The 22,213-nt window shown below is 23.8% G+C and overlaps 2 protein-coding genes across 2 annotated transcripts; one reads left to right on the top strand and one right to left on the bottom strand.

Annotated features, from left to right (window-relative positions):
* Positions 1-67: 67 nt before the first annotated feature.
* Positions 68-18,980, top strand: LOC126900195 (protein polybromo-1). Its single transcript, XM_050675711.1, has 31 exons — positions 68-215; positions 333-453; positions 1,386-1,505; positions 1,575-1,700; positions 2,147-2,269; positions 2,356-2,547; positions 3,108-3,367; positions 3,965-4,149; positions 4,205-4,317; positions 4,392-4,490; positions 4,595-4,660; positions 4,723-4,890; positions 4,954-5,121; positions 6,094-6,224; positions 6,290-6,817; positions 6,874-7,053; positions 8,069-8,237; positions 8,307-8,558; positions 10,806-10,982; positions 11,061-11,222; positions 11,288-11,448; positions 13,242-13,414; positions 14,360-14,532; positions 14,733-14,798; positions 14,931-15,212; positions 15,274-15,523; positions 15,584-15,737; positions 15,861-15,952; positions 18,242-18,310; positions 18,366-18,468; positions 18,555-18,980. Exons 2-31 carry the CDS (start codon positions 349-351, stop codon positions 18,772-18,774), a joined length of 5,067 nt encoding a protein of 1,688 aa, XP_050531668.1. The 5' UTR covers positions 68-215; positions 333-348; the 3' UTR covers positions 18,775-18,980.
* Positions 18,882-21,723, bottom strand: LOC126900196 (succinate dehydrogenase assembly factor 4, mitochondrial-like). The gene is made up of 2 exons (XM_050675712.1): positions 21,373-21,723; positions 18,882-19,174 (listed from the first exon to the last, which is right to left on the bottom strand). The coding sequence occupies exons 1-2, from the start codon at positions 21,494-21,496 to the stop codon at positions 19,005-19,007; spliced, it is 294 nt and encodes a 97-aa protein (XP_050531669.1). The 5' UTR covers positions 21,497-21,723; the 3' UTR covers positions 18,882-19,004.
* Positions 21,724-22,213: the final 490 nt, after the last annotated feature.

Consider the following 22,213-nt stretch of genomic DNA (forward strand, 5'->3'; position numbering starts at 1 on the left):
ACAAAATATAACCGTTGCATTATGGGATACTGATAACAACTTTGTAAACATAATCATCTATAAATGCAATCAATAAAAATCGTTATCAAAACACTGTTTAGTCTTTTATGTTTATATACTTGAAGAATAAAATTTGATGAGTTTACTTTATATTTAGCGTTTTAAATAGTTTTAAAACTCCAATATGTGTTTGTATTTTTATAATATTGTGTAAAGTAAGTACTCAAATTATTATGAAGATTAAAATTTTAACTTATATATAATTCGAGATTTTATTGTGAGAAGTATTTGTTATCATACAAAGATGTATTTAACAAATGTACTATTTTTAGCATTAATATACTTAACATGAATCGTCGCAGAAGAGCATCTTCAATTGCTAGTCGAGCAACTGATGATGAAGTCGAAAATTTTCCAATGGAGAATGCACGGAAAAAAAGAAGAGTGGATCCGGTAAATTAAATTTCAAATAATAAAATTGACAAGATGAAGATGAATTTATAAAAATATCACTTTAGTATTTTTATTTAAATTATTATATAATATTTATAGCATTTTGAATTATATTATTTTATACACATATATTTAACAAAAAAAAAAATTTTTTTTTGATTTTTATAATCATAAAAAATATATAGCTATCAACCCTAAAAGGTCACTCAAGGACATTTTCTTCCCATTTAAATAAATATAAAAACATGATTTTTAAAAATTAAAATACTCCATTTATGGTTATTGAAAAAAATCAAATTTAGATGATTATCTTTTTTAATGTGTGTTATTGATTTATGGAAAAATACAAAAACAATTTTTTATTTAGTTATAATTATATGCATATTTGTATACATTTAAATATCTGTGTTAAAATAGCAAAAGTTTACACTGCTTTTTTCAAATATCAAAATTTATTCAAATATGTTTATAATTAAGAGAATTGATAGAAATGTATTATTATTTGCTCATATTCTAGTGTTACATTATTAATGTACCCAAACCATAGACTTATTAATAAGTAAGCATTACATCAAATAAAATTAGTGTCCTCAATATTAAATACATTTTGGGAATCCGTTAACGCATAAAAGTATTTTCTACCAAAGAAAAAATAAATAAAATAAGTAACTATACTTATTTTATTTTATTTTTTATAAAAATTGTAATTACTTGGTATCCATTAAAATCTTCAAATGTTGTATACTATTTTATATTTGATTCATTAATATTGATGAAAATTAAGTATGCTACATTTACTAATTGATTTAACCTTTCTATTTTTTGGACTTAAAACATCCGATTTTCAAGTTTGGAAGCTACAATAGTTTTAGGACCAACGACTAAAAAATTATATATACTTATAAACTTATTATAAAATATAAATATTTTAGATTGATGTAGTTCAATCAGTTTATGATACATTGCGTAATTTCAAGAAAGAAGATGGATCATTATTATGTGATAATTTTATAAGAGCACCAAAAAGAAGACAAGAACCTTCTTATTATGATGTATGTATTTTATTTTTGTTTTATCTGGCCAAATAATATTTTATTTTTTTTGTCTTCCATATATGTTAGGTTGTTCCTAATCCTATTGACTTAATCAAAATTCAGCAAAAAATTAAAACTGATGAGTATGATGATATAGATGATCTTCAATCTGATATTGAATTGTTAATTAACAATGCTAAATCATTTTATAAGGTAATTCATTTTTTTATCATATTTTTACTCATGATCATATTATATTTTATATGAATAATATATCATCTATATTTGACATTTTTAAAATTTTTTTTTATTTTTTATTAATTTTTAAAAATAAAAGTATTGTTATATATAAATATAATGTTTAACATTTTCAAATAATTTTTATATTCTTTTGGTATTAATTGTTGAAAAGTTTTTATTTACTGATACTTCTAGGTTAAGTATTTAAATATTTATTCTTTTTAACTTAAAAGTTACATCAGTTATAATAATAATTATCAATGTTTAAGTCTTGAAATAAAAATAAATATGTTATTTTCACTGTGCCAATGATACAAACTATTAAAATTGTATGTTGCAAATAAAAAAATTAAATCATAATAATATGTATTATTATTATATTATTTATATCATATTTTAAAATAATTTAATTCTTTTAGAAGACATCTCAAGAATATAAAGATGCATCAGATTTATGGGATGTGTTTATAAATACTAAAAGTAATTTGTTAGACAGGGAAGGAACCCCAAAAGAAAAACTTGTCATTAGAGTTGGAAGAGTTGTAATTTTTTTCAAATTTAAATTATTATTTTATTTTTTTAGTTTTTAAAGAGAAATCAACTATAAAAATTATATTCAACTTTTTAGGGTAAAAGAGGAGGATCTTCTGCATCTGTTTCAAAATCAGAGCAGACTGACGAGGAAGAAAGTAATTCTTCATATGCTGGAGGAGATGAAGAATTAACAATGTATGAAGACTTATTTACTGCAGTAATGTCAGCTACAGATAATGATAATAGACTATTATCAGCTGCATTTCAACTTTTGCCGTCTAAAAAAGTAGGTTATATGCAATGATTATTTATTTGTTAATTATTTAGTTTAATAAGTATTTTAATATTGTATTTATACATGGTGATCTCAAATCTATGTATTTCAGATGTATGGAATATATTACAAATATATATATTTTTTAATTAATTAAACATTTTTTATTAATAATTTATTTTAGAATAGGCATGTGCACAAGTCAGTAAAAAGTTATTTTGCTCCTTTTGGGGGGTACTTTAATTTTTTACAATTGACAATGAGTAGCCAAATAATTAATGTAAAAAAGAATGTATATATATATTTACTTATTTTTACTTGTTGTATCATTAGTAATATTTTAATATATTCTATTTTTCTGCTCCATTGATTTTTCTCTCAACTATTTAAGGTCCTTCACAATATTAAAATTTAATCATTTCTATTATTGTTTCTTTACATCAATGAGTTTAATTTCTCATATTTTATTAAACGACTATTCATAAATCTTAATCCATTAATTTTTCTATATTAATGTATTTTAAATATTAATATTTACTAATTTTAGATGTTTTATTTTGTTTGTATTTTAGCGTTATCCAAATTATTATGAAGTTATAGAAAATCCAATAGATCTCAGATCAATTGCACGTAAAATACAAGATGGAAAGTATAGTAACTTAGCTGAAATGGAAAGAGAACTTTTATTAATGACGAAAAATGCTTGTTTGTTTAATGAACCTGGATCTCAAATATATAAAGATGCAAAAGCATTAAAAAAAGTAATAACTAGTAAGAAAATTGAAGTTGATCATGGAAAATATGCACCTAGCAAAAGTAGTGAAAGAATTAGGTAAGAATGTTTTTTGATTATAAAAAGAGTAAGTTATTTAAATGAAAATACATATGCTATGCAATATAGATTTATTATACATGAATTATATTTTACACTTTATACCTTGCAAAAATATTAATTTTTCAAAAATAAAATGGTATTGAAGTTCTAGAACAATTTAAAATCAAATGTTTAAATCTTAGTAAAAACAAGTGCCTATTTATTGCAGATTTTTATTTTATATCCTTAGTTTTTTTATATGTTAAAATAATAAAAATTGATAATCAGAATTTTTAAGTTAAAAAAATGTAGGATTTTTTCTTAGCAGAACAATAAAAAAAATTGTTTTTTTAGAATAGCAATATTATTATAACATGACATTAATATCTCCTAAATAAAAAACATTTTTTTGCAATAAATTATATTGTTGCACATCACTAGTTAATTATAAATTAAATGATGTAAAAAAATTTAACTGAATTTTAAAAATAATTGATGTATCTGATTTTTCATAAGTACTTTTAATTTCTGTACATACAAAATGAATGAATATGCCAATATTATTACTACTTAGGGATAATTTTTACACTTAATATCATTCAAATTAATTTTTAGAGCTAAAAGAATGAGAGGCAGTCAAACATCTATGTCAGCAATAACAGCTGCTTTACAATCTGAAGATGAGGAAGATTCAGACTTGGATGAAGATACTGTAACAGATAGTCAAAGTAGTATTGAAACACCAGATAATCCAAGATGGCAACTTTATAATGCTGTTCGTTCTGCTACTGGCCCTCATGGTATACTTTTTATTTTATATTTTTAAATGATTAATAATGTTACTATTCAAAATAGGAAACCTACTAAGTGATTCGTTTTGGAAACTGCCTTCCAAGAGATATTATCCTAATTATTATCATGAAATTCGAAACCCACTCTCACTTATGCAGATTGGAAAGAAGTTAAAAGTAAAAAGCTATTTTAGAAGATAGAAAGAGGTAATAAATAATATATTTTATTAAACATTATTTTGTGTCTATAGAATGGTGACTATGGAACAGTAAGTGAAGTTGCTGGTGATATGAACATAATGTTAGAAAACGCAAAAAAATATTTTGCATCAGATACAAAACAATACAAAGTAATGACATTTTTTATTTAATTGTGTAGTTAGTATCTAATAGTTTTGAAAAACTTTTGCATTAAACACGTTATTTATAAACTAAAAATATTTTAACAATGTAGGATGCTGTAAAATTGCAAAAAATTATGCAAACTAAGGCACAAGAGCTGTTAGACTTAGGCCATCAAGTAACTATATTCATAGTTTTATTTTAATCTTTAAATTATTTTATAATTTTTCATTTAATTAGTATTCAGACAGTGAAGATGATTCTGCTGATGAAGAATCAAATCAAACTATCAGACAATCTAAAAAATTCAATCGCTCCCCACGATGTCTTACTCGTGGTAAATATTTAAATAATATTCCACTCAAAAGACGTTTATATGCACTCTGCAAGTGCCTAATGGATTACACGGTAATATTAATAAGAAACACACAATGAAGACTAAACAATAAAATAAACATTATTTTGTTTTAGACTGAACATGGTAGAGTTCCCATGCTAATGTTCATGGAGAGACCGTCAAAAAAACTCTATCCAGACTATTATAAAGTTATAGCTGAACCAATTGATATGCTTACTATCGAAGAAAAAATTAAACAAGAAAAATACAATAGTGAAGATGAAATTTTAAGAGATTTTAAAGTAATTATTTTTAAAGAATAAGAAAAGAAATAACTTTCAATATACTATTTTTTGAAAGATAAGTATTTTTCGATGGAATATAGAAATATTTTTTTCAAGTAATGTTTGTACTACAAAGGGAAACTATCACAATTCTATTTTTTTATTATAAATTTATTGGATTAAAAATAAAAATGGCCTTGTAATGTTTTACCTCTAATGTACAAATAAAAATACATTATCACATTCTCATAGATAATTTTTACAGATTAACTTATCTCTTATATTTCTTATGCTGACTTGCTTATTTTGTATATCTTCTTATTTAAAAAAACAATACATGAAATATACAATATTTTAGATTTTAATGTCTATTATTTTTAGATCAGTTATTGTTAATATATATATTTCACTTTTAAAATTAGAAAATTTTAAAGATTATCTGTATTGTCAGTTGGTGTATTTATAATGTTAACTCATAACAATGTGCCTTACTACCATACTTAAAGCATAATTGATAATAAATGCTGTATATCTATGTCTAGTGAATCCATAAAAAATCAATGAGCTACCTCTATTTGCAATCCTTCATGTAATCCTATATTTGTATATTAACTTAAAAATTTGAAACTTGAAATTTTTATATCTAATAGATAAACAAAGTTACATTAAAAATTCAAATTTCATTTACTATTAAAATAAAATTTCAAAAAATGTTATTAAATTAAAAGCCTATCATCCTCCAATTAGAAAAAACAAAGTTGACATTTTTACAAGTCTTAAAAGATAAACCAAAAAAATATTAAATAGTTAATAATTCCAGAGTAATATGTAATTAAAGGTAACCAAAAAAAATCACAAATTATTTTTATTTTGTGAGTAATTTATGGGTGTATGATAAAAAAATGACCCTGTATATGTTTGTGTATGTAAACAGATATGAAGTATGAATTAATTTAATATTAAATTTGATATTAAATGTATTTATTACAGTTAATGTTTGATAATTGTCGTCAGTTTAATGAAGAAGGTTCTTTAATTTATGAAGATGCAAATACTTTAGAAAAAGTTTTATTAGACCGTTCTAAAGAATTAGGACCAGTACCACCAAAATCAACCAAAATGTAAGTTTTAAATAATTATAAAAATACCAAATGTATAATTGTCCTATTTTTTAATCTTTATTTAGTACAACAAATTCTGTTTTAAAATTTGGAAGAAAATCTCAGCTTCCACAAGCAACCCTTCAAAAAATGCGTACACTGTTTAATACAATTAAAGACTATAAAGATCAAAAAGGACGTTTACTTTCTATAATATTCATGAAATTACCTTCTAAGAGTGAATACCCAGATTACTATGAAGTTATAAAACGACCTATACATTTAGAAGTCATAGCACAAAAATTAAAAAATAATTTATATGAAGGTCTTGATGATTTAGCAACAGATTTTGTTTTAATGTTTGATAACGCATGTAAATATAATGAGCCTGATTCCCAAATATATAAAGATGCTCTAACACTACAAAGACTTACATTACAAACTAAATTGCAATTGAGAGCTGACGAGGATAGTACACCAGATGTACAGAGTGCTGTACAAGAATTGTTGACTACACTATTTACAAGTGTATATAATCATCAAGATGAGGAAGGACGGTGTTTTTCAGATTCAATGGCTGAACTGCCTGAACATGATGATGTGGATGGGAATAAGTAAATTTTGTTCTTAAAACAATAGTTAGTATCATTTATATTTTATGTATATTTAGAGTGAGAGGTTTGTCTTTGGATTTAATCAAAAGAAGACTAGATGGTAATCAATATAAACGGTTAGATACATTTCAAGATGATTTATTTGCGTGTTTAGAACGTGCCCGTCAATTATCACGCACTGATTCTCAAGTATTTGAAGATTCAATTGAATTGCAATCATATTTTATTAGACAAAGGTATGCTTATCTTATAATTTTCACAAATTTTACCAGTTTTAATTATTATTAAAATCTATATCTATATCTAAAATCTAATTATTTTAAAATCTTATGATTTTAAAACATCTTATAAAACCAATAGTCTGTGATGTTATTGTTTTTATTATAATAAAAAAAAATCATAGAAGTGAACAGTTTTTATTTCGTAAGAACTATTCAAAAATAAGTATTAAAATTATTATAATAAATAAGAGATGATTCTAAACATTTTTTAAGAAAGAATATGAAATAAAAAGTATAATTCCATTAAACTATTTTGTAAAATAATCTTATATTAAAATATGTATCCAGTATAAGTATTTATTATTAAAATATTCTGCTCAATATAGATTTTTATATTTTCAAAGACTCTTGAAAACTTTGGTAAAATTTATATAAAAAAAATATTCATGGTTAACTTATTAATTTGTATATTATACATAGATAATCCTAATGACTTCAAAACTTATATAAGTTTTCTATTTCATTTTAAGAAATGTTGAATAAAATAAAATTTTTGTATGAAAACTTATAATATTGAAGACATTTTCATTTATATATAATGATTTCTATCATTTTTTTTTAAATTAAATTTAACATTGATTGAACAACTAAATAATATAGATTTCAATCTATAGTTCAAAAGTCAGTCATACTAAAATTTATATAAATCTTGATTCTTTAAAATTAACAGTTTTTATTTATTGTTTTTGAAATCTAATAATCATATGCACATTGATCCAAGAGGGTACTAGAAAAAATTTTTAAAAACTTAATTAAAAACTTTTAACACTGACATCTCTGAATAAACTACAAAAAAAGGAGTTTAGAATTTTTTTGTTTTAGTGTATTCATTTTAGGGCAAATTAGTTAGTATTTTACTTTTAGATGCAGTATAATAAAACAACAATCCAATATAATAAAACCATTTTTTTATGAGATTAAAAATTTTTTTTTTAATTTCAATTATAATATATATTTTTTAATAATTTAGAGATGAAGTATGCCGTAATGGAGACTTATTAAATTCACCAGCTTTAAACTACTCTTTACTAGATTTATCTTTATCTGTTAATGATATGAGGGAACGAAAAATGGCAGAAGAATCTATCAGTGGAAATCTGGAAGAAGATGAAACCAAAATTGAAGACATTCCACAAGAAGTATTATTAGATTTAACTTCAATTATGAAATCATCATTACTATTTATTATTTTTGCAAAATGATTTTAGGAACAAGAAAATGAAGATAGTTCACAATCTCCAATTGCTGGCACTACTGATGATTCTGTATGTGTAAATCAACAGGTGTACAGAGTAGGTGATTTTGTTTATGCTGAACCTCAAGAACGAGGTCAAGACCTAATAATATTAAATATTCAACGACTTTGGACAAATCAAGAATCTCAACAAATGTTATATGGAAACCACTTTTATAGACCTAGTGAAACATATCATTTATCAACAAGAAAATTCTTAGAAAAAGTTTGTACTTCTTTTTTCTTACTAGATACAATATTTTTTAGTACATAAGTTTATTTATATACATAGTGGTTGATTTTTTTATTTTGAATCAATTTTTCTAAAAATATTAGTAATATTTAAAAAATTAAATTTTTTTTTACTGCATACATTTCTCCATTTACTAATTATTATTTGCTAGATTTACCCCTTATACGTCAAATATATAATAACATAACTATTTCTAATGACAACATATCTATTTTACCATTTAACATTTTAAAAAATTATTGACAATATATAAACTAGGGATAAAGCACAATTTATTATTAGTATTATCATTCATCATTTCTTAGTTACAAAGCCCATCCTTCCTACCTAGTTAAAAAAATACTAATGTGTTCTAAAGATCTTAAACAATATTTTTTTGGACATTAATATTTTAATATTTCAAATACATGCATAATTGAACAAGATCTATTCATAAATTGTTATCATCATAGGTATACACTATACCATATGTAGATAATTGATAAAAAATGCATATTTTTCTATAACATTATTACAATGTTCATAAGATTGTAATTTTTAAATTATCAATATACTCTAGAGGTAAACTATCACAAGCTTCATTCAAATATGTAATAATAACCTCTAGTATACAGATATTATAGCTTGTTATAAATTAAAATTGTGCAATTTTTTTAATTTTATATACTTTTATTTTGAATTCCTAAAAAATAAAAAAGATTTCATTGTATTTAAATATTTTCTTTAATTTTTGAATATATTATTGACCATTTTATGGTTCATTATGTATATTATTTGAAATATAATTTAGAAAAACTAATTATGGCACAGTACCGTGTTTCTCTCAACCACACATGCTATCAATCTATATGAAAGTGTATCAAGATCTGAATTATAAGTGCACAGTGATCTAGTGGTAAGGTTTGTCTCTATGATACCTTGGGTCATAGGTTCTAATCCTGTACCCTGCCTCTTTTTTCACTGGCAATACATTGTAATTAAAAAACTTTGTTTAATTATATGTTAATTTAACTAGTCAATCACTTTCTTTAAGTTAATCATCTAAAATCCACTAGACTGAATTTTATTTCTGTACCTATAAGTTTTTGGTGATTATAATGATGTATACAATACAATCAGTCTATGATGAAATTGTGACTGCTATTTGAAATGCATATTGGTCATTCATTTTAGTTGCCTATAACTGTTCAATGTGACTTTATAAGAACTTATAAAACTGAATTCTGTAAATAATTGGGATTTCAGATCCATACATTTTTAAAAAATTAAGCTAAAGAGTTATTGAAACTGGTACTAATTAAAACTAAATATATATAGAATGTTCAGTAAGTAAGAAAATGGGTTTCTATTGTTTTCATTGTTTATAACAATTGACCTGTTTTCTTACTTTATGAACACTCTGTATAACTCTTTCTGTTATTAGATTAAATTTTATCACAACTGATTATAATGGATACCTTATTATTAAACTGTAATAAACATAATTATTGGTAACAAAAATATAATTGAAAAAATAATCTTTCTATTGAATAAAATATAACTAACCTAGGTCTTATAGTTGTCAATATGTATATTAATCTATTATCATAAGAGAACACTTGAATCACTTTTGTGTATAAAAAATTAATAATTTTAAAATTCAATATAGATATCATAAATGGGATATTTTAATAGAATATTATTCAATGATATTCATTAATAATGGTCCATTCATAATATCTTAATAATTGTTTAAATGTTATTATCAACTAATAATTATCCAATATGTATGTTGCTATTGAAGAAATAAAGTTAGTACCTTAATAAAATATAATGTATAATTATAAAAAAGTACTTAATTATTGATAAATTAATCAATATGGTCGTTTTGTGTACAAAAGTGATTATTAACATTTTATCTAAATGAGTTAATACATGAATTAAATGAAGACAATTTGTATTTTAAAGTACACCAATGATAACTTTCATTTTAAAATTCTATTTTATAGATTTTACAATAATTGTTTGAGTGATAAGATTTTTTAATGGAATTCCTGAATAATTCTTTAAAATCTACTTACCTTTTTTTACGTTAGACCATCATTATAATGTATATTTAAAAAAAAAAAAATTTTATGTTTATTATTATCATTATTATTCTATAACAGAAATGTGTAGTGAAAAATAAATCAATTATCTTGTATTTTGAAAATCTATTTAGATTTATTTTTAATTTTACAGGAAGTATTTAAAACTGACGTAAATATAGCATTACCTGTAAATCGAATCAAAGGGCGCTGTGCCGTTGTAAGTGTAAAAGATTATTTTCGTTATCAGCCATTTGGTTTTGATGAAAAAGATGTTTATGTTTGTGAATCAAGATATTCATCAAGATGTAGAAACTTCAAAAAAATTAAAGTGTGTTGGTCATTTTGCAATAAGTTATATATAAGTTATAAATAAGTATATTTTAATAATATTATACGTTGTTAATAGAATTGGGCTTCAAGTTTAACTGCTACATGGAGACTAGTTGAAAGAGAAGAACCATTAGATCCTAAAAGAATAATGTCAGTATTTAGAGACAGAGTTGAGAAACATAAGGAAGAAATAGCTGAACTTGAAGAACATGAAAAAATTGTGGAAAAAGAAAAACCTGTATTTTATTTAATTTAATTTAAAATGTATTATTCTTATATTTTAAACATTATTTTTTTTTGTAGAACATAATTTTAACAAATCCTCCTATTGTTGATGATGGAAGTATTTACTATGAACAATTCAATACTCATATTGGTGTTCTCAAACCAGGAGACTTTGTCTATGTGAAAAATGATGAACGAAATCAAATTATTCAAGTAGATAGAATTTGGACTGATAAAGAGTATGTAAAATTTTCATATATTATAATGAGATTTAAATAATTATCATTAAATTTTCATGTATATAAGAATTCAACACTTAAATTCTTTAATATGAATGTTTTATTTGGCTTTTGATAATTAAATATGTATCAAAATTTATCTGTTATAAAATATTTTTTATACACATCCCTTATAGCATATAAAGGAATAAACTATATTTTTTTCAAATATCAACACACATAATTAATTAGCTTATAAAGTAGAAAAGTATAAAATTAAAAAAGTAACTGGTTGACAACAACTTTTAAACTAGTACTTCAGAATTTATGAACACTTTTATACTACCTAAGTGTGAAGAAGAGTTTGGTTGAGAAATGTCTAGCAATAAAAATAACAGCATGCTCGTATCATGTCCAGACAATACTTTAAATTGTTAATGACTTCCGAAATACTAGTCCAAAAGTTGTTATCGACCTATATTTTTCTTAATTGAATCATTTTCTATTTTATAAGTAAGGTCGTACTGGGAGGTCTAAGGCCCAGAAGGCACAAGAATTGTGACAGCCCAACTTGCTCCAAAAATATTTCTATTTCTTCATAAAAAGAAATAATGTGCAATAAAAAAAAGATCAATAATTATTTTATAAACCAAATTATGCTCATCATAATGACCCTCATCACATTAAAGATTAAAGCAGGGACAATTGTCCTTTTACCTGTGGCCAGTCTTCCCCTGGTATAGTGAATTCCTATCAATATTTAATTAAAAATTAAGGTATTATTAATTTAATGACATAATGAATAGGTTTTGGTTTTTGTAATAATAGTTTATTATTTCCACAAGTGCACTTATTCATTTTTATTTAATTGAAGGAATTATCTAATGTTTTTTTATTAATATTTTGCAGTATTAAATTTTTTATTGTTAAATAGAGATTTTTTTAAAAGACCTTTTTTTGTTGCCTTCTTCTTCCTTGCCTTAATCTCAACTACTTAGGGTCAGTACCTCTTTTTCTTTCAACATTCATTTCTATAACTGTTGTCTTCCTTTTGGAAATTCCTGGAAAATTATGACAACTTTAAAATTAGAAAATTATTGGTTGATAGTAACTTTTACATAAATATTTTTAAGTTATTAATTCTTTAATATAAAAACTGGAAGTGACACAAAGAATTATTTATTTTTATTTATAAACATTAATGAATCGAACTACTCCTCCCGCCATGTTGTAAAAATACTAATATCTTTGAAATACTAATCTATAAGTTGTTATCAACCAGCCATTTTCTAGTTTCTAAGTTGGTTAATTATTTTTTATTTCATTATAAAAACTTAAGTTAATAAAATTTTAAGGGGATTGGACAGATTGTTTTCTGGAAAATATAGAACATAGGATACTATTAACTGCCAAAATAAAATAAATTATATTATGTTTTATATTTTTAAAGATTTTTCATGAGCCATAGGTAACAATGACTGTATACTTATATTATTTTTATTAGGTATAGTTATTGTAATCATGCAGCAAATACTACAAATTTTGGATAAGTTTCTTAAAATTTAAATATTTATATTTTCACTAATTAGGGAGTTTTAGTTACAATTGTTTACTGTATTATGATAAACAATATATTTTTAGTTTATGTTTTATTGTTTTTCAACTCTATTTTGAAGTTACTTAAAATTCTGAGCTTTCATAAAGTTTTTATATATGTTTACTACTAAATATTAAAATTCTTATGGTATTAAAACTGTATTAATTAAAATATAATTATTGTTATTGTTGTCAATATTACTGATTCTATTTTTCAGAGAAAATCCTTACATTTATGGCCCAATTCTTTTAACACCATCTGCTATACAAAATGTTACTGGCAGACAGTTTTTTAAACAAGAAGTACTACTAACTTATACTGAGGAAACAATTTTAATATCTAAATTAACTGGAAAGTGTTCTGTTTTAGAGCATGCAGAATATATATCATGTGAGTGTGATATTTTTTATATAATTGGTGTACAGTATAATGTGAAATTTAAAATTGGTATTTATAATTTTAATTCATGCTTAGAATTTATTGTTTGTATATAACTATTAAAATATCTTCTTTTTTAGCTTCGATGTGAAGCTGAGAAGGTATTAATTTTACCATGATATGTTTATTTTATTATTTTTGTGTCTATCACTACTTTTTCTCAAATTTCACAGGACCGATTTTTCTTAATATTATGTCAAAAGATCACTAATTATATCTAGTTAAAGACATCCTCAAAAATTGGAAAATTTTCCCTCATTTCCCATAAATGGGGAAAGTTACTCTAAAAATTATGGTTTCTAAAATCAGTAAATTTCGACATTTTTAAAACTTTTTTCTGAAAACTGTCATAACTTATTTAAAAGTTGAACAAAACAAAATATTTTTTTTATATATAAGTACATTAGGTACTTCCCTTTATTTGGGTATATATATTTTTTAAAATCTGACCATTTACTTGTCTCCAAGGGGATTCAAAATGGCAACTTTTACACAAAAATTAACTTTTGAAAAAGTTCTAGAAATACTGTTTTTTTTTTAAATATTTTAAATTATAGTTTGTTATGCACTACAAATAAAAAAAAAATTTGTCCAAACGACCTATCTTTTATATACAAATGGCTACTGTAGTTAAAAAAAACATGCAATTTTTTTTTAAATTTGGTGGTTGGATAAAATCAAAAAAAAAGATTAGAGTCCCCCAAAAAAAACTAATATGAAACTGTCTTATTGCACATTTCTTTTTTCACTTTCAATTTTACACCATTATTCCTTTTTTTTTAATAATCAGTGCATCACAGGCTATTGGTATACAGTAATACATTTAGTTATTTACAATATTTACCAAATATATTTATTTATTATTAGAAAAATTTATGTATACATAAAATTTTGTAGGTCGACCAGCAGAAATAGCAGAAGTGGATGTATATTTATGTGAGTCAATCTATGATGATACTACTAAGCAAATAAGAGAATTACCTAAAGATGGATTAAAAAAATATACTCATTCTTCATCGGTTAATCAAGACGAGTTCTATTTTTTCAGAAGGTTAATTCATCCTGTGAAAGTAAGTTATTTATGGTTTATTACTTATAATATCTACATTGGTGGTTTAAAAAAAAACTCTTGGATCTCAAACTTAACTATCATTAAAAAAATATTTTTATGTTACATTATAATTTTCTGATTTTTTGTGAGAATATTAGTTCCTAAAGCCCCTCCCAATTTTCACTTATAGATTTCTATATACTTGTTGATTTTTTATAGGTTGGAGCTCCTGAGTTGCAGTCAGACTCCAAAGCTTCTTATAATCATATTTATGATTCTGTATCTGTAAGTATCTTGTAATAAAAATGTGAAAAAAAAAATATGTACACTTAACAAATTGAATTTTGTTTATGTACTATATTTGAAGATTTTACTCTAATCTTAGTATTATCTTGTTTTATTTTTCACCTTGTTTAGAATGTTAACTCTCCAATAATTGCAAAATTAGAACTACCCGATACAATGACTGAAGATTCTTTAGATGGAGGTCCACCATCTGTTAGTTCATCTGATTTGGGTGATCGCACTATGAATACTTCAACAATATTGTCTACACCTTCTTCGTCACGAAAAAAAAATCCCAATCATAAAAAATTGGTGACAGGATATATTTTATACACCAGTGATGTTCGAAAAGCTGTTGCCCAAAATAATCCTGATCGCAGTTTTGGTGAAGTTAGTCGTATAGTTGGAAATGAGGTTCATTATTTTAATAACCCAAAATAAATAATAATAAATAAATAAATAAATTAAATTGTAGTGGAGAAATTTATCACCAACTGAAAAAATGGCATATGAAGAAAGAGCCAACCGGTTAAATGAAGAAAATTACCCGCAGTGGCGTCAACATAATCTACAAGCTCCACCACCTGAAGGCTCTGATTTGTTATGGGAATGTGGATGGGATAATTGTGATTGGCAATTTGAAGATCAAGCTGATTGTTTAGATCATGCTGTAGCTGATCAATATGGTCACATACAAACATTTTTTGCAGCCATTCCTCCTAGTGGTTAGTTAAGATTTAAGTTAATGCAAGTATATATTATTTTATATTTTAATTTGGATTTAGAAGTTGAATATCAATGTCAATGGAGAGGATGTCTTCGAGTGAAGAAAACTGGAATAGCTCCCTTTCCAAGCTTACATCGCTTAGTCAGACATGTAAAAGAAGTTCATATACTTAAAAATCCTGGAAAATCAGTTCCCTTATCAGAACGTAACAAGTAAATAAAATTTTGATAATTTAACATGAAATTTCCTTTAAATCTCCTTTTTTTTATTACTAATATTAATTTATTTACCATTTAAAATTTTTTTATCAATTTTTGAAAAAAATCATATTTCAGAAATTGTATGTTGAGCACTCGCTCAATTGTTACTACTTCCTCTGTGTTATCAGTTGCGCCACCATCTCCACCATCAATTGAAAATTGTAATGGTGTGTTAATTTTCTGATAAAATGTTTAAAAATTTTGTGTGAAGCATGATTTTAGTATATTTGATTTGACAAGTTGTTGTAATTTTAATTAGAATTATTCATATAATCTTTTTATAGCAATTGTTGAATGTATCTTTAAAATATAAAACATAATAATTTTTTCTTTTTAGAAGTTAATATCCTATGTTCTGTATTTTCAAAAAAGTATTGGTTCTGTCCTCTCTTCTTTAAAAAAGTATTAACATTAGTTTTGTATAATGGAAATATAACAAAACAAGATATATATTTAATATATTAAAACAAGAGAATGATCATACTAAAAAACCACTGGATAATAACAACTTGTGAACCAGTATTTTAAATTATATTAAAATGAGAGGCACATTGTGATTCATAAATGTTTAGAGATCAAAATAAACAAATCCGTGATTTACCTTTAGTTGTTATAATACAGTATTAATAACTTCCAAAATACTGTTTCAATAGTTGTTAACAATCAATTATTTTCGTAGTTAGATAATTTACTTATTTTTAAACTAGTGAATCATACAGAACTAAATATTTTTTTAAATTATAGAACATAAGATATTATTAACTTCTAAAAAAAGTTCTATGTTTAATACTTTTAAAGATATTGTGTGAGGCATAGTTAAATTATCACCTTGTATAATACTTCAATATCTTCTGTAAGTAATCGGGATTATAATAGCTTTTAATGATATCTTGATTCATTACCTACAACCAACCAAGCTATTTGAAGAAGCTAAAAATAAATTGTGAAGTCTTATAAATTAACTAGTTTTTTTCTATTAAAGTTAATAGTTTTTTCTGTATTAATGAATTTGATACTCTATAACATGAATATCATACAGAACTTTACTTCATCGTTACATTTTCATTAAGAGTTTATACAAAAGACATTGTTCATATCTAACAAGTGAAATAATCATCAATTTGTTTGAAATGCGGTATTATTTCTTATTAATAATTGAGGCACTGATAATGAAAAAGATGTAAATTTCAAAATCGCCTTTTTACACTTAAAATGTTTTTTCAAGAACAATGATGTAGAAAAGAAGTTCCTATTCCATTTAAATTAGTAGTTATTGGTATATTATGAAAGTACAGTTTTTGAGTTCTTAAAATGTTTTTTCCTTCTTCTATAAAATTTGTTTTTTGGCATTTACACCCTTTTCATTACTAGTACCTCAAATGTAGTTATCTTGTGTTATTATTTTAAATATATTCAATTAATTCTTGGAAATATGGAGTAATCCAAACTGAATTATAATAAATATTACACTCCTGGATAGTGTACGATCTAAAGGTCTACACTTCATGTTTCTACAAATTTTGTAGTTCAAGTTCTCTTAAATTAAAATGAATTTTCAAATATTGAATATTTTAATTGGGTTTTGTAAATCTAAAGAAAAAGAAAATTCATTGTGAATTGATTGATATTAGGCATTAATATTAAACGCATTTTACAATCCTAAATATTCCCTTGGCTGAATTTATTTAAGATAATTAGTTTTTCAAAGCTTATTATTTTTTGCTTTTATATAAACCGCTTTATAGAAACGCTGTTCAATCTACTCGCTTAAAAAAAGAACAATTGATTCAACCACAGGTACCTCATCAACATTATTCAAATTCACATGGTAAGTGTATTTTTCATAATATATATTTTTAATTAAGCTATGGGTTAAGTCTAGAATCTTATTCTATGATATTAGCTTAATACACTTATAAGTGTGGGTGTTCTATATATTTAGTATTTTAGTAATTTTTTTTAGTTATAATTTGTAGAAATTGATTGTTATTAAAGTAGTTGAATAATATCTATTAAGTGAGTTGTTTTATTCATCACTGAATTTTAGTGTAAAATTATTGTACTTGAATAAGGCTCATAAAACTATTAAAAAAAAATTAAAATTTTTATGATCATAAATTTAAATTAATTCATTTAATTATATTAGTAGAAAATAATTGTTTATGTTTTATGAAATATAATGAATGATAAGTCGACTTAGTATAACCAAAAAAAAAAAGCATTTCTTTTAGACAACTTTTTTCATTTAAATTCTATTTTAAATGGAATAAAATCTATTAATACTGAAAAATTGAAATTTTAATGGTTTTTGTTTTTAATAGTTTTACATTACTTATTTCTGGTAAATTTTTATTAAATGATTTTTTAATATATTTTTATTTATGGTTCATAAATCTGTCTTTAATATAATTTAACTATGAAGGTAAAATGCATAATAAACATTACTTTTTTTTAAGTTGGAGGAACTACTGGTGTTTTAAATCAAGTCATTAATAGGAATACTCCTTCTCCTATGTCACAAAATGGTAAAATTTTTACTTATTTTATATTAAAAGTTTCACTAATTGGTTTTATCCCAAGGTACAACCGGCAATGGAGTAAATATTAATAAACATCTTGAGCCAATTTTTGTTACTGTACCTCCAAAACCAACAAGAGTATTTCACTCTGAAGCTTACATTAAGTAACTTCTTTATTCATATCTATATTTTTATTTGATACATTTAATTTAATTTTTTTTTATTACTAAATATTCATTTGTTATTTAAGGTATATCGAGAGTTTGAATCTTGATAACAAACCTAATTGGGAAAAACAATTAATAGCAACACAAGAAAATATAAAAGGTCCAGATGATCCAAACTCACTCCCAGCAGCTCAGTGGCTAGGAAAAGGAATTGGAAACCATGGTAATGTTCTTAATGCTTTATGGGCATTGAGAAATTTTATGATGAAAGATGCAATGGGATTATCAAAAACAGATGAATAATTTATGGCATTTAAAATTATTAAAACAGATATTGTGTTCTGTTGTATACACTTAGTATTAATAGATTTTTACTGAATGACATTTAATTAACTATTTAATCTAAAAAATAAATGTTTAGTTTATATTTATTTTACTTATAATTTTTAATTTCATTTTTCAATTACATTTTTTAAAGGTTCAAATAAAGTTTCTTATTTTGTAAATTACTTTTAATTTATTTATTACATTGATTAAAAATCAGTAACTCTTCCTTTTCGTTCCCAATCACCATACCTTGTTGGTTCAGGTCCTTTAGGGCCATTTTTTTCTCCTGTTATTGGGTTACGTCCTTTGGGCCATTCATCTAGTGGTTGCTTTTCTTGATATGGGTGCTTACCAGCTTCTAACTCATCAAGTCTACCTGAATTTCATTATAAATTTTATAGACAATTTTTATTAAATTATAGTGCAATAAAACTTCCTCAAATTCTAGGCATTGGGACTAATGAATTTACTTTGTTGTTGACTAAATTTAAGGAATTTTTTTTTATTATACATATTAAATGAGATAGATAAATAAAAATATTATAAACTTAACTTAATTATTATTTTTTTTAATTAGCAAAAAATGTTCAGTCCCAATTTTTTTAAATTTCTGTACTTAAGTAATCAATACTTAAGGTGATTATTCTATGTGTACTTTGCCCAAATATACTTATAAAGAATAGTTTCAAAATAATTTAGTAAAATAAGTTATTTTACAATTTTTTTTTATTAAAAAATTATATTTAAGGAAAGAAAAATACTTAACACTAAATATCATCTTACTTATCTGAGAACAATTGATATATTTTTTTTAATTTCAAGTTTAATGGTCAATTTTATTAGAAATTCGACCTTAATACTTAATTCATTTTATTGGAAGTATAATTGATAGGGACTGGATAAAAAAATTGGCCCAGACAATCATAGTTTAAGGTAGTATAGTAATTTTGTAACTAGTTACTTTATTAGTTTTTTATATACATGTAGTATATTTGAATACCTATCAGGAATTTTCCTGACTTACCAACTTAAAGTATATAACTGGGATTGGGAATTCTCACCAGAATGTGGGATAAAATCCAGAGATTAAATTAGCAATATTTCCATAACATTGAAATAATAATATAGACATATCATTATCACTACATAAAAAATATTCAAGTAATTATTTCATTTTTTTGTTATAATATAAGGTTAAAAAACTCATAAAATAACTAGACATTTTTTTATGATATAGTTATTTATTCTTTGTAGCATTAAAATAAAATTGATAGGTCATTATTCGAACAGAAGTTGACATGATGCTAATTCATGTTTAAGACATTTTCTACTGGAGAGATAATACCCTCCCCTAACAGCTCTGATTTTAAATATATTAAATATTTTACTCATCTCATTTTGAAAAAAAAATATTTTACAATAAATCACTGGTCGTTTTTAAATAACTATCAATGTTTTATTTTGAATTTATATTGTACTTTGGATATAATTCAATTGAAAATTAAAAATTGTAAACAACTAACAAATTATATTCTTAATTAATGATTGACATTATGTATCCATATTCTTAAAATTTTATTTTTAACTTATGGTAGTTCTGATACAAGCATTTCCAATAATCATACACTAGTCATGAAAAACTTATCTAAGCATATAGAAGTTTTAAAGCTCACTTCAGTTATTATAAATTTATAAAGATGTATTTTGATTATAATAAAGTTTAAATTTAATATGTAAGATAATATTAGATAATATTTTTAAAAATGATAATTTTATATATAAATAATCTTCGTATAAACTTCTCAATATCTCGATTTGGAAAATTTCTCAATTCATTTCTATAATAGTATGAAAAATCATAAACTGGGTTAGATTCCAGAGTATGGAGCTTGTAAACATATACACAGAAAGATAAAACAGAACTTTATCAAATATTTTCCATGCTTCTCCAGGATGCAAATGACTTCTCTTTTTAAGAATAAATAAAATCAACTCATTTTTAAAGGGTTCCTAAATTCTTCCTTTCTTACATAACAAAATCATGGATGAAAAAAATTAATAGTTCTTAAAATAAAATCTTAATACTTATTAGATTCTCGATTTACAAATGTTTCTATTAGAACATCTCTGTTAATCACTTGTATTCCTCTCTATATCTTAAATGTAATTTTCCTTAATAGTTTTCAATAATGTAGAGTGTATCTAAAACAACATTTTATTAATACATTCATTTTAATCTGGCATATTATACAAATCCCATAGTCCAAGACTATCTTCATCTTTAGGGTCAATCTCAAGTGGCCCTAATTGATACTTAGAATGTAACTGATAAATCCTATAAACTGATTAATATCACCAATTCAAAATATTTTTTTACTTAAACCAGCAACCTATATAAACTACTTAAATCACTTGTTTTGAAATAAAAAAATTATGTATGTAAATCTACAGATTGTATAGTTTTATGAGTTAATGAAAGAAAAATAAATGAAATTTTAATTTAGTATATAAATTCATTAGAAAAAAATCTTATAGCCTAATCTAAACGCAACTTTAAAAAATCATTATAATCACCAATTGGAGTTTTCATTTTAATTTTTTCTTTTAGTTCTTCCACTTTTGGAATTGAAGATTTATGTTTAATTTGGTGAATAAAAAGTCGTTGCTTAGTTAAGAAAATACTCCTGATCGAATTCATGTCGGAAAATTAAAATCATTAATTGAGTAAATTAAAATTATCCACTATTTTTATTGTAGTAATTTTTTTTATTTAAGTTTTTTAATAATTATCACTTAAACCAGATAAATAATTCCGTGAATTCTATTAAGTTTCTGTTAACTGTTAATTCAGAAATTCATTACTTAACTTTATTATTATCAAACATTTATCACTAAAATATTTTTTTTTCGTTGACGTTGTAAGTAGTGATGGGAAATATCGGATAGGGGAAAACACCTTTGTCACGAACTGATAATGCTCCGACATTTATATACTTCGACATTTGACTAAGTAGTAATTGTTACGAACATCTGGTACTCCGACCATCTGTACCATAGGTTACCAAAATTACGACGGATTGTACTCAGACATTAAATTAAAAAACGGTAGCACAGTGAGGTCGAGGCACAGTGTGGACGAGGCATAAATGGGACAAGTATAGATGATATCTAACAGTGATTAAAATCACTATCATAAGAAACGCTTCGATGCAAATCTGTAAATAGTGTTTCCTTTAGAGAAATTGGTGGATTATTCTAAAAGCAACATCAACTCTTATTTCTTTAATTATATCCTGATTAGTAGCTCTTTGATTTTAAAATATAATATATATATATATACTAATTATAGTTCTTAAATTTAGTATGAAATTGTGATGCCAGCTATGATGTATGGTTCATAGTGTTGGGCGGTGAT

The sequence above is a fragment of the Daktulosphaira vitifoliae genome, unplaced genomic scaffold (genome assembly GCF_025091365.1).
Source record: "Daktulosphaira vitifoliae isolate Bord-2020 unplaced genomic scaffold, ASM2509136v1 Scaffold_3, whole genome shotgun sequence".
Classification (NCBI taxonomy): domain Eukaryota; kingdom Metazoa; phylum Arthropoda; class Insecta; order Hemiptera; family Phylloxeridae; genus Daktulosphaira; species Daktulosphaira vitifoliae.